Source organism: Pseudophryne corroboree, chromosome 5, assembly GCF_028390025.1.
Source record: "Pseudophryne corroboree isolate aPseCor3 chromosome 5, aPseCor3.hap2, whole genome shotgun sequence".
Classification (NCBI taxonomy): Eukaryota; Metazoa; Chordata; class Amphibia; order Anura; family Myobatrachidae; genus Pseudophryne; species Pseudophryne corroboree.
Window position 1 is genome coordinate 662,058,010 of NC_086448.1, and position 13,047 is coordinate 662,071,056.

The 13,047-nt window shown below is 45.8% G+C and overlaps 1 protein-coding gene across 1 annotated transcript in view; it reads left to right on the forward strand.

The window, feature by feature from the left end:
* Positions 1-13,047, forward strand: part of SNTG1 (syntrophin gamma 1) — a 1,036,287-nt gene that overhangs the window by 614,113 nt on the left and 409,127 nt on the right. The window contains exon 8 of the mRNA XM_063923704.1: positions 3,484-3,540. Coding sequence (XP_063779774.1) covers positions 3,484-3,540 — 57 coding nt within the window. The remainder of the gene's footprint in view (positions 1-3,483; positions 3,541-13,047) is intronic.

Here is a 13,047-nt window from a genome sequence, read left to right on the forward strand (position 1 = left end):
TGAGGCAGGGATGTGCTGCTGTCAGTGAGGCAGGGATGTACTGCTGTCAGTGAGGCAGGGATGTGCTGTTGTCAGTGAGGCAGGGATGTGGTGCTGTCAGTGAGGCAGGGATGTACTGCTGTCAGTGAGGCAGGAATGTACTGCTGTTAGTGAGGCAGGGATGTGCTGCTGTTAGTGAGGCAGGGATGTGCTGCTGTCAGTAAGGCAGGGATGTGCTGCTGTCAGTGAGCCAGGGATGTGCTGCTGTCAGTTTGGCAGGGATTTGCCACTGTCAGTGAGGCAGGGGTGTGCTGCTGTCAGTGAGGCAGGAATGTGCTGCTATCAGTGAGGCAGGGATGTACTGCTGTTAGTGAGGCAGGGATGAGCTGCTATCAGTGAGGCAGGGATGTGCTGCTGTCAGTTTGGCAGGGATTTGCCACTGTCAGTGAGGCAGGGATGTGCTGCTGTCAGTGAGGCAGGGATGTGCTGCTGTCAGTGAGGTGGGGATGTGCCGCTGTCAGTGAGGCAGGGTTGGGCTGTTGTCAGTGAGGCAGGGATGTACTGCTGTCAGTGAGGCAGGGATGTGCTGCCGTCAGTGAGGCAGGGTTGGACTGTTGTCACTGAGTCAGGGATGTACTGCTGTCAGTCAGTCAATGGTGTGCTGCTGTTAGTGTGACAGGGATATGCTGCTATCAGTGTGGCAGGGATGCGCTGCTGTCAGTCAGGGCCAGTTTTACACCTTGTGGCGCCCAGTGCGAAAGTTTCCACTGGCGCCCCCCCCAGCAAAACAGTTAGTTTGCGAAAAATAGGGACGTGGCTTCATAGAGGAGGGTCGTGGCCACAGTTATGCTCCCCAGTAGCTGTGCCCCCAGATTTGCCCCACGTAGTTGTGCCCCCCAGTTGATATGTCCCCTGTAGCTGTGCCCCCCTGTAGATTTGCCCCCAGCAGCTGTGCCCCCAGTAGTTGTGACACCCACTTAATTTGCCCCCAGTAGCTGGTCCCCCTGTAGCTGTGCCCCCTGTAGCAGTGCCCCTTGTAGCTGTGCCCCCAGTTGATTTTCCCCCAGAAGCTGTTCCCCCTGTAGCAGTGCCCCCATCATGTGCCCCCTGTAGATCTGCCACCAGTATCTGTTCCCCCTGTAGCAGTGCCCCCAGTATGTGTCCTCTGTAGATCTGCCCCCAGTTGCTGTGACCCCTGTAATTTGCCCCCTGTAGTGGTGCCCCCAGTAGCTATTCCACCTATAGCAGTGCCCTCAGTATGAGCCCTCTGTAGTTGTGCCCCTTGTAGCTGTGCCCCCAGTAGTAGTGCCCCCAGTAGTTGTGACCCCCAGTTAATTTTCCCCAGTAGCTGGTCCCCCTGTAGCTGTGCCCCCTGTAGCTGTGCCCCTTGTAGCTGTGCCCCCCTGTAGATCTGCCACCAGTAGCTGTGCCCCCTGTAATGTGCCCCCTGTAGTAGTGCCCCCAGTAGCTATTCCACCTGTAGCAGTGCCCCCAGTATGTGCCCTCTGTAGTTGTGCCCCTTGCAGCTGTGCCCCCAGTAGTAGTGCCCCTTGTAGCTGTGCCCTCTATATGTGCTCCCAGTATGTGCCCCCAGTAGAAGCGCTTTCAAAGCCTAAAGGAAAAAAACAATACTTACCAACCTCGCTCCTGCTTCCGGACCGCTGCTACCGCTGCTGCTGTCTCCGTGTGCCGGCTCCTCTCTATGGGAGAGACGTCATGACGTCTCTCCCATAGCAGCACCGCTCTGACACTAGGGGTCAATTTTGACCTCTAGCTTCAGTCAGTGACGCCGGCTGCAGCGGGCGCACACGGTGCTCACTGCAGCGGGGAGCTGGGGAGTGGGAATGCGGGGTGGGAAGGAGGATTAGTAGCGCCTTTTGCTAGTGAGGCAGAGATGTGCTGCTGTCAGTGAGGCAGGGATTCACTGCTTGCAGTCAGTCAATGGCATGCTGCTGTTAGTGTGGCAGGGATGTGCTGCTGTCAGTGAGGCAGGGTTGTGCTGCTGTCAGTGAGGCAGGGATGTGCTGCTGTCAGTGAGGCAGGGATGTGCTGTTATCAGTGAGGCAGGGTTTGGTTGCTGTCAGTCAATGGTGTGCTGCTGTCAGTGTGACAGGGATGTGCTGCTGTCAGTGTGACAGGGATGTGCTGCTGTCAGTGAGGAAGGGTTGGGCTGCTGTCAGTGAGGCAGGGATGAGCTTCTGTCAGTGAGTCAGGGATGTGCTGCTGTCAGGGATGTGCTGCTGTCATTGAGGCAGGGATGGGGTGCTGTCAGTGAGGCAGTATGTGGTGATGTCAGTCAATGCCATGCTGCTGTTAGTGTGGCAAGGATGTGCTGCTGTCAGTAAGGCAGGGATGTGCTGCTGTCAGTGTGGCAAGGATGTGCTGCTGTCAGTCAGTCAATTGTGTGCTGCTGTCAGAGTCAGAGTCAGAACTCTGGGAGGCAACAGAGTCATCTGCCGCCGGGCTCCTGCTCTGAGGGGTCACCTCTCCTCCCATTCTGTAACACCAGTGAATTAAGTTAATTGATAGCTGCTGCTGTCTTTTCAGTGGCCGACTTCCTCACTGGTCCCTGCACCTTACAAATCACACCCTCCCTATTATACTGAATATACACATTTTACAAGTATCACACCCAGGATTAGAAACCACAACCTATTACACTGGAAGCAGACACCTTACTGATGAAGCTGTTTGCTCCTGTATAGGAAATATGAGAATTTTGACTATATGAAGTTACTTCTCTGACAATTACACGTAACTTAATATAGTTAGAATTCTCATGCTTCCTCTACAGGAGCAAATAGCTCCATCAGTAAAGTGTCTGCTGTTAGTGTAACAGGTCATGGGTATGACTGCTAAGAAATGTGTGATTTAAAATCAAAGACAATTAAATATATGAATACAGTATGTACATTTTTTTCAGAACACTCCATATACACACACATACACACACCCACAGACACACACACACACACACACACACACACACACACATATATTTATCTTAATATAGGAGATAGGGGGCACCAATATTTATCTTGCCTCCGGGCGACTGTGATGAACTTACGCCACTGGTCAGAGTGACAGGGTTGCTCTGCTGTAGGTCAGTCAATCGTGTGCTGCTGTTAGTGTGGCAAGGATCTACTGCTGTCAGTGAGGCATGGATGTGCTGCTGTCAGTCAGTCAATGGTGTGCTGCTGTCAGTGTGACAGGGATGCTTTGCTGTAGGTCAGTCAATGGTGTGCTGCTGTCAGTGAGGCAGGGATGTGCTGCTGTCAGTGAGGCATGTCTGTGCTGCTGTCAATCAGTCAATGGTGTGCTGCTGTCAGTGTGACCGGCATGCTCTGCTGTAGGTCAGTTTATGGTGTGCTGCTGTCAGTGTAACAGGGATGCTCTGCTGTAGGTCAGTCAATTGTGTGCTGCTGTTAGTGTGGCAGGGATGTGCTGCTGCCAGTAGTACATATTCATTAAATTAATTAAACATATCTCAAATTCTGTTTCTAGGAAAGAACAGTAGCAATCAAAAGACAAACCGTAGGAGGATTTGGACTTAGTATAAAGGTATGTTTATGTCTTTTTTTCCACATATAAACATAGAGCTTTTTCTGTTGTTGGCATTGGCCTGAACGAAGGGCAAAATGTTAAGGGTCATTTGAAAAACATGTAACGAGCATTTTGTAATATTTCAGCAAATTTGCTTTTTTGGCCTCCTGGGTAAGCCAGAGATGCACACTGCTCTTTCCTTACAAATGTCCATTTTGCAGCCTGGTATATGAATGTGCATGTAAAACCATTACTTGCCAACCTTCCCTCTAGGGCCACTTGCAACCTTTTATTTTTTTCTCAAAAAAACCCCAAACATTTTTTAATTCATAAAAGTAATAATTACTTTAAGAAGGCAGAAAAACAAGGGAGATAGCAGTAATAACAAATGGGACGGACGTAATGAAGTATGAGTTTGGCGGCTGTGTGGGATGCCGGCCCAACTCGGATGTTATTTTAAAGGGCAATCATGTACAAGGCTAAAGAAAGTGATTGCCCTTTAAAAAAAATGTCTGCCGAACTCGTCTGCTATTACATTTGGCCCATTAAGTCAGACACAAGAAATAGGGGCCCTCATTCCGAGTTGTTTGCTCGCAAGCTGCTTTTAGCAGCTATGCACACGCTAAGCCGCCGCCTACTGGGAGTGAATCTTAGCTTATCAAAATTGCGAACGAAAGATTCGCAATATTGCGAAAAGACTTCTCTGTGCAGTTTCTGAGTAGCTCGAGACTTACTCTTCCAGTGCGATCAGTTCAGTGCTTGTCGTTCCTGGTTTGACGTCACAAACACACCCAGCGTTCGCCCAGACACTTCCCCGTTTCTTCAGCCACTCCCGCGTTTTTCCCAGAAACGGTAGCGTTTTTTCACACACTCCCATAAAACAGCCAGTTTCCGCCCAGAAACACCCACTTCCTGTCAATCACACTACGATCACCAGAACGAAGAAAAAACCTTGTAATGCCGTGAGTAAAATACCAAACTTCTTAGCAAATTTACTTGGCGCAGTGCAAACATTGCGCATGCGCAATTAGCGGAAAATCGCTGCGATGCGAAGAAAATTACCGAGTGAACAACTCGGAATGAGGGCCAGGATACACAAAGCAAAGATACTGTACTTTACTGTTGTAGAAATAGACACAAGGAGGTTTATTTACTAAGCAATGATAAGAGCGGAGAAGTGAGCCAGTGGAGAAATTTCCCCATCAACCAATCAGCAGCTCTCTATCATTTTATAGTATGCAAATTATAGATGTTACTTCAGTGCTGATTGGTTGCCATGGGCACTTCTGCACTGGCTCGCTTCTACGCTCTTATCACTGCTTAGTAAATGTACCCCAAGGTCACAAACCTAACAAGTAATAATAAGGAAAAGACCAGTGCAAAGACCAGGATGCAGTGATCTCAGTAGTAACATTAGATAGCAGGGCTGGTCTCAGTGAGAAAATTCAAACTGAACCAGAATTGCCAGTGTTTGAGCTGACAGGATTTAGGCATGGAAGCTGCTTGAAAATCACTACACCTTAGGTTAATGAAGACAGACTAGTTATATAAAACAATGAACACAAAAACATAGGAAACTACAGTACATAACCACAGCTTTTACTCCAATATTGTAGAGACCAAGAAGAAGTGACTGAATTATAGAAGGTATATGGGTCTATTTACTAAGCCTCAGGTGGAGATAAAGTGGATGGAGATAAAGTACCAGCCAGTCACCTCCTAAATGTCATTTTTCAAACCCAAGCTTTGACATGGCAGTTAGGATCTGATTAGCTAGTATTTTATCTCTGGACACTTTTTCTCCATCCATAGTTTAGTAAATAGACCCAATAGATTGTAAACCCCAGCAGAACCTTTGATGGAAGTGTACAAACCAAGTGTCCTGAGGGGATCCAGTCAGCATACTGGTGTTTGGGATGCCCGCAGTGGGAGTACTGGTCAGAAGACAGATGCCGTGATTGCATTATGGATGACAATTCCGGCACTGGAATCCTAAATGTTGGCATCCCAACATAAGTATGCCAGGGAGGGTTATGATTATGCTGTGGGGGAAGGGGGGGAAGGGAGGTTAGGTTGCACACACAGCAAACATACACATTGCACACACATACATTGCACACCACACACACCTCTTTCAACAATGTAGGTAAATAAATACAGCCCATCCCCTGCTCCAGCATCCCCCTACATGCGAGTGTCAGGGGACACACCTGCGGCACAGTGACAGTGCACCGGGATTACAGTGAAGTTTCCATGGCAGCTGTCAGTCAGTGCCCCGGGGCAGCTCCGTCTACATTCAGGCAGCTTCTTAGTGTGGAAAACAGCAGCGTTACTGGCTCAGCTGCCTACACTCCGCTTTGTCTCCCCTTCTGCGTGCGCATATTGGTACGGGCCAACTCTGTGCACCCTTTACACCCGGCACCCATGGCATGCGACCCCCCCAGCCCTCCCCTAGTTGCGGCCCATGGTTTGGTTTAGGCACTAAGGGGGAGTGTTATGGATAGGTTGTGGGGAAGGATTGGTTTGGGCACTAAGTGGTAGAGTTAGTTTGCTGAGTGGAAGGGTTATGGCTAGGCTGCGACCACTGTGACTAGTGTTAGGGGGTAGAGGTGGAGGGTTGGAATACTTACCTAGCATGAGTCTTGATTCTGCGTGTTGGGCTGCAGCTGTCAGTATTCTGACCTCTGGCATCCCAAGCACCGGGATCCCGATACAATCCAATTCTGAGTGCATACTATAGGTAGGGTATGCAACTCTCAAATAAACTGACAGAGCTTTAATACCAAAGGCACACATTCCAAACCCTTGTGTACACTGTCTACAACAAAAGTCTCATTTTTATATTTGGATGCAGCCTTCCAAATTCCGTTATCTCTGTCTATTAGAAGATTCAAAATTAAGCAGCCTAGCAATTACTTGTTGTGTAAGAGCAATAATTTCCCTTTAAAAATAAGTACAATTGTATAATACTATGCACATTAAAGGAAAAATAAAACCTTTAATTTCTCTAGATTTGTTAATAATCTTCATTTTTGCTAAACTTTAATATTCACAAATACATTTTGGTAAGATAAAAAGGGGGCTATTCACTAAAGGTCAGTTTAGTCAATTTTAATTGATTTGAAATAGATGAAAATCCATCTCAATCAAGTTTTAGGGCCTTAAACACACATTTGCTAATAGGTGACTTATTAAATGTATTTTTAAATATTAATAAATGTATGTTTTGGCTCTGGAAGTACAACATCAATTTTGATCAATTTTGATTGATTTTAAATTGATCAAAATTGACCTGTAGTAAATTTCCCCCAAAATGTCTAAATGAGTTGTGGGGTAAGTTTATTAAGTTAAACTTTCAAAGCCACTATAGGGGTAATTCAGACCTGATCGTAGCAGCATATTTGTTAGCAGATGGGCAAAACCATAGGGGTCATTCCGAGTTGTTCGCTCGGTAAAAATCTTTGCATCGCAGCGATCTTCCGCTTTATGCGCATGCGCAATGTCCGCACTGCGACTGCGCCAAGTAAATTTGCTATGCACTTAGGAATTATACTCACGGCATTTTCATCGTTCTGGCGATCGTAATGTGATTGACAGGAAATGGGTGTTACTGGGCGGAAACAGGCCGTTTTATGGGCGTGTGGGAAAAAACGCTACCGTTTCCGGAAAAAACGCAGGAGTGGCCGGAGAAACAGGGGAGTGTCTGGGCGAACGCTGGGTGTGTTTGTGACGTCAAACCAGGAACGACAAGCACTGAAATGATCGCAGATGCCGAGTAAGTCTGGAGCTACTCAGAAACTGCTACGAGGTGTGTTTTCGCAATATTGCGAATACTTCGTTCGCAATTTTAAGATGCTAAGATTCACTCCCAGTAGGCGGCGGCTTAGCATGAGCAAATCTGCTAAAATCCGCTTGCGAGCGAACAACTCGGAATGACCCCCCATGTGCACTGCAGGAAGGGGGGAGGGGAGATATAACATGTGCAGAGAGAGTTAGATTTGGGTGAGGTGTGTTCAAATTGAAATCTAAATTGCAATGTAAAAATAAAGCAGCCGGTATTTACCCTGCACAGAAACAATATAACCCACCCAACTCTAACTCTTTCTGCACATGTTATATCTGCCACACCTGCAGTGCACATGGTTTTGCCCAACTGCTAACAAATTTGCTGCTGCGATCAACTCAGAATTACTCCCTATGTTACAACAGTTGGAAAGGGGCATTATTACTAATAAAGAGCGTTGTATTGTATTTTATAATATTGCCGTGTTTAACTCAGTGACTAAAACCACCAGCAATGTGATGTCTTTAAAAAGCTCTGTTTATTAACGCCTTTGAGAATATTTACTGTAACTACCCAAAATGTGGTCTCTTCAGTTTGTTTTCAGATAACATGAAATGGTCACTGTGATGCATTCATCATCATCATCATCATCATCATCATCATCATCTGTTTTCCAATGTTTTAATTTCCCATATAAAATAATATTTAGGTGTATATCAGCAGTCAATTCTTCCCTTAAAATATGATGATACTGCTGTTTCCGCATGTTTAAGGGCAGAATTAAGTATCCAAAGAAAAATCTCCAAGCGCTCTGGTATCAGATATTGACACTTCTATTAAATTAATGATCAAACATTTTTGTGAGGAATATTTTATTTAAAATATATATAAGCACAAAAGAATACACATTTATTAAATTTATATCTATAAAAAGTGAGTCCTAATACCGGTATACTAACATACAGACAATACAACATAAAACATGTATTTAAGGGTAAAGGGCCTCCACAGATTTTTCAACTTAAAGGATAATTAGTCCTTTATGGTGTACTGTGTAATAGATCCCAAACTTTTGTAGTGTCCTTGTTTGGGAATTTACTGTAAAGTATGACTCAGACAAAGTCCATAATCTTCCAGAGACCTTCATCCATTTCTTTGTGCATGATATGGATTTTCAGCATTGTAGCTTCAGTAGAGAGCACCAGATGACCTTTATAGATACACCCAGTGTGTGAGCTGTGCTGAGAGCATTTCGGCAGAATTAAGTATGTCTAAAAAGTACCAAACAGTTAAGCTTGTGAATTTCAGTGAGAATTCCTGCTTTCCATCCGTCGGCTCACACAGCAGCTGTTCCCATAGTTTTCCATGGGGATGCCTCACTTTGCGGATAATGCCTGCAGGGGCTTATGTCATCTTTAGTTGGCATTAGCCTATTGACTGCAATGGGTAGCTCTGCCAGAGAGGGGTCTTGTCATGCTCTCCTATGGGCTGCAGAAGGTCCCAAAGCATATTGCATGACTTGAAAGCTTCACCTGCGTAGTAGCCACAAATGGGCGAAGAGACAATACTGAAGTGATCGCCGACGCAACACTTTACTTCTTCCTGATCACCAGCATGGGATCATATTGGAGCCCTTGTCCTAGTTATTCAAATGATATATTCTAGTGAATTATGAATCATTATTGATACGATATGAAGAGATCACGTTTTTAAGAATCTTATATTCAGCGTTTCAGATATAGGGGCTAATTTATCAATTACACTGGTCTGCGTTATTCGTGAGGTTAAGGTTTTCATAGGTGATCTTTTATATTTAGTGCGTGATGCATTCCAAAATATAACTTATTTTGCTCAATCAGATCAGGTTTTTTTTCTCTCTCAAGTTTAAAAAAGTAAATATTTCATAAATAAATTATATAATAGTTTGGAAATGACGTTTATTAATTCAAAGCAGACTTTAATTCACATCAGATGTAAAGTATTGTATATATATATGAAATGGTACACAAATACAGTTATCCTGAAAGAAAAACCTTTTCAAAGACTTTTTGGTGTGTGTTTTGCACCTAGAACATCTCTATTGAAGCACCAGGTATCTGCCAGCAGGGGCGTATCCAGGGCCGTCTTAACAGCAGTGTGGACCCCTGGGCACAGCCATACAAAGGGACCCCTACCCATCCTCCATGGGTGGGGGTGCTATCAATGGCAGCTTTGATGTCCCGTGGGTTTTTGTGGGTGTACTATCTTCCGCTCAGCATGTAGGACCTGGAGCAGTAATTTCTACTAGTTACTTCTAAACTGCACAGATGGGGCGGGAGGGAGATCACTAATCCCTTGGGTCTTTCTCAAGATCGGCCTTAGATGAGAATGTCTTGCCCAGCACTGAACACTGCTTAAATCCCCCTCCTTCATTTTCAATTGGTCCCTGCGCTTGGATCCGCTGCTACCTTCAATTCGGCGCCAGCCTGTGATCGCGGAGCGCGGTGAGCAGCAGGTGAAGGGGGGAGGGGGTATGTGTACCTGGCACTGGGGGCATATTTGGCACTGCGGGGACATATGTATCTGGCACTGGGGGCATCTTTGAATCTGGAACTAGGGGCATATCTGGCACTGGGGGGCATTTCTGTATCTGGCACTGGGGGCATATCTGGCACTGGGGGCATCTCTGTATCTGGCACTGGGGGGCATTTCTGTATCTGGCACTGGGGGCATCTCTGTATCTGGCACTGGGGGCATATCTGGCACTGGGGGCATCTCTGTATCTGGCACTGGGGGGTATTTCTGTTTCTGTCACTGGGGGCATATCTGTATCTGACACTGGTGGCATATCTGGCACTGGGGGCATTTCTGTATCTGGCACTGGGGGCATATCTGGCACTGGGGGCATATCTGTATCTGGCATTGGGGCATATCTGACACTGTGGGGGCATTTCTGTATCTGGCACTAGGGGAGGAACCATTTAATCTCAAAGTCATAATTGAGGCCACCAGGTTGTAAGGTGCCTAGTTCATATATTTTGTTTTCATTTCAGCTTTTGCCAATTGATTGGCTAAATTTATTTTCCTCCAATGTCCTTTAACCCATTGTATACCCACTACCTGTCACTTCACTGATTTTATTAATGCTATTTACAGCAGCTGCTTTACACCCTAAACAATTCGCCTGTAAAGCAACTGCTGTAAATAGCACTAATAAAATCAGTGAAGCAACAATTAATAATAAAAAATGGGAACTTAAAGAATTCACAACATGCAACACAAAAAGTGTCATATATGTAGAGTGCACATGTGGTCTATTTTATGTAGGTAGGACTTCAAGGCCACTCAAAGTCAGAATTGGTGAGCACCGTAGAAACATTTTAAAAGGGGTGGAAAATCATGCTCTGTCCAACCATTTTAAAGTGGTACATAATTGTGCAGCAAGTGCCATTAAACAATTTGTGGGTATACAATGGCTTAAAGGACATTGGAGGAAAATAAATTTAGCCAATCTATTGGCAAGAGCTGAAATGAAAAAAATGTATGAACTAGGCACCTTACAACCTGGCGGCCTCAATTCTGACTTTGAGATTAAATGGTTCTTGTAGCTTGAATGTGCACAATAGGATGCTCCTTTCTCACAGTGTGGTGCTGGGTGGGAGACATAATATAAGTTTTATCAGTAATGGTTTTTATTATTATACATTTTTATGCAGATCGGGCTATAAGACATTTTTTATTTTATAAGCCTAAAAAAGCCATTGTGGACTATTGCTATAGAGGACACTGCACTGATGGACATAGGATCGTAAATAGTCCACTGCCTTTGAAGTTTCCATAGCATCAGGATGCAAGAATGAGGAGAAACAGGAACCAGATATGGTCTCAGCGCAAAGGATCATGGGAGTGGTAGTTCTTACCCTGTATAGAGATCCAAGTGCGGGGACCAATTGAAAATGTAGGAGGGGGATTGAAGCAGCGTTCAGTGCTGGGCAAGACATTCCCATCTAAGGCCGATCTTGAGAAAAACCCAATGGAGGGTCGGAACGCATGGATGCCGCTAAACTGATCCTTTGATGCCGCCGTATGGATGCAGTAAGGACGGAGTAGTACGAGTGTAAGGAGGATTCCCGGAGCTGCAGGCTGGGGGAGCCTTATGCATACACCTGCTTATTAAGAACTGTCCATTGCCAGTTCTTCCTGGACACTGCTAATTTGCCAACTGTTTGGTCGATTAAGGATCCTCTTCTTAATGCTGAATGTTGATATGTTTTAATGGATTTTATACGTGTGGTTTAATTGTGTGGTGTTATTAAATGTTTCAATGAGCTACACTATATATCTCCCTTTTCCATTTTCCCCAAGCCACACTGCTGTTTTGTGTAAGGGAATAGGAGATCATTGCTAAAGAGAGGACTCACAGTGGTCCCACTTTACAGATCAATTGAATATTATTCCAGGGCCTGTGATATCAATTTTTTTTTCTTTTTTGTGAAATTGATATTATGGCGGAGGTAGAGGAAAGCCTCATCTGAATTGATTGGTTACACCAGCTGCTTCCATATGCGCATCAACCCTTGTCACATTTCCATTGTCTGTCTGTGTGTTCTTATATATATATGTGTGTGTGTGTGTGTGTGTGTGTGTGTGTGTGTGTGTGTGTGTGTGTGTGTGTGTGTGTGTGTGTGTGTGTGTGTGCGTGTTTGGAGTAGTGATGAGTGGATTCGGTTTTACTCGGTTCTCAAAACGGCATCTTATTGGCTCACAGATGTCACGTGTTTTGGATAGCCAATAAGATGCCGTTTTGAGTACCGAGTAAAACCGAATCCGCTCATCACTAGTTTGGAGGGGTGTATTATGAGAAGGGAAGACCTATGTGACTATGGAAATCTGAGTGAGGGGCAGATAGATGGGGGGATGTGAGTGGGGGGGGACGCTGGGGGGAGAGGCTAAGCCTTTTGTTTGTGTTTGGAGGGGCTGTCTTCGGGGCAGATTTATCACAATCCGCATCTGAGGAGGCAGATGGGGCATGATAAATTCACACCAAACTCTCAATGCGATAATTGAGTACACTGCATCGATGTATCAGTTATCGCATGCAGGGACACAGCTTGCAAGAAAGCTCTGTCCCTGCGATTCAGCTTCACACACGTCTCTGTATTTTTCATAAAAAAATACAAGAATATGTGTCTGTGCATGCACTACTCCTGCTGCTGCTGCCAGCTGCCTTGCTCCTGTCCCCGCTACCTCCTCTGCTGATCCTGCCTTAAGCCCCATTGCTACTCTAATTCCCCCGCACCCCTATGTGCAAGAAATAAATAAAACAAAGCTAACTATCACTGGAGGGGGCTGAGCAGTGGTCTCCTCTCTGGCCGGCCAATCAGCTGTAATGCAGTGAAAGGGACGGCTGGCAATTTACTGCATCCCAGCTGACCACACACATATCAAATGATGCACAGGCTGGAGAGGAGACCACCACTCAACCCCCTCCGGTGATTGTATTCTTTGTTTTATTGACTCTTACAAAACTGGGTGCAGGGGGGCTAGGGCAGCAGTGGGAGGCAGAGCAGAAGTGGAGGGAGGGATGATTCAGGCAGCTGGTCACTGGAGCCAGGCTGCAGGTGACAGGATTCCACAGCGGGGAGCATTATCTGGGAAGCGGCGAGCAGGAGCTTGGGATATGAGGCAGTCTGCACTTGAGTGATCAGCCTGTGGTCTATATAGACACACAGAGCTGATCACACTGCCCTGATCGCTGCACG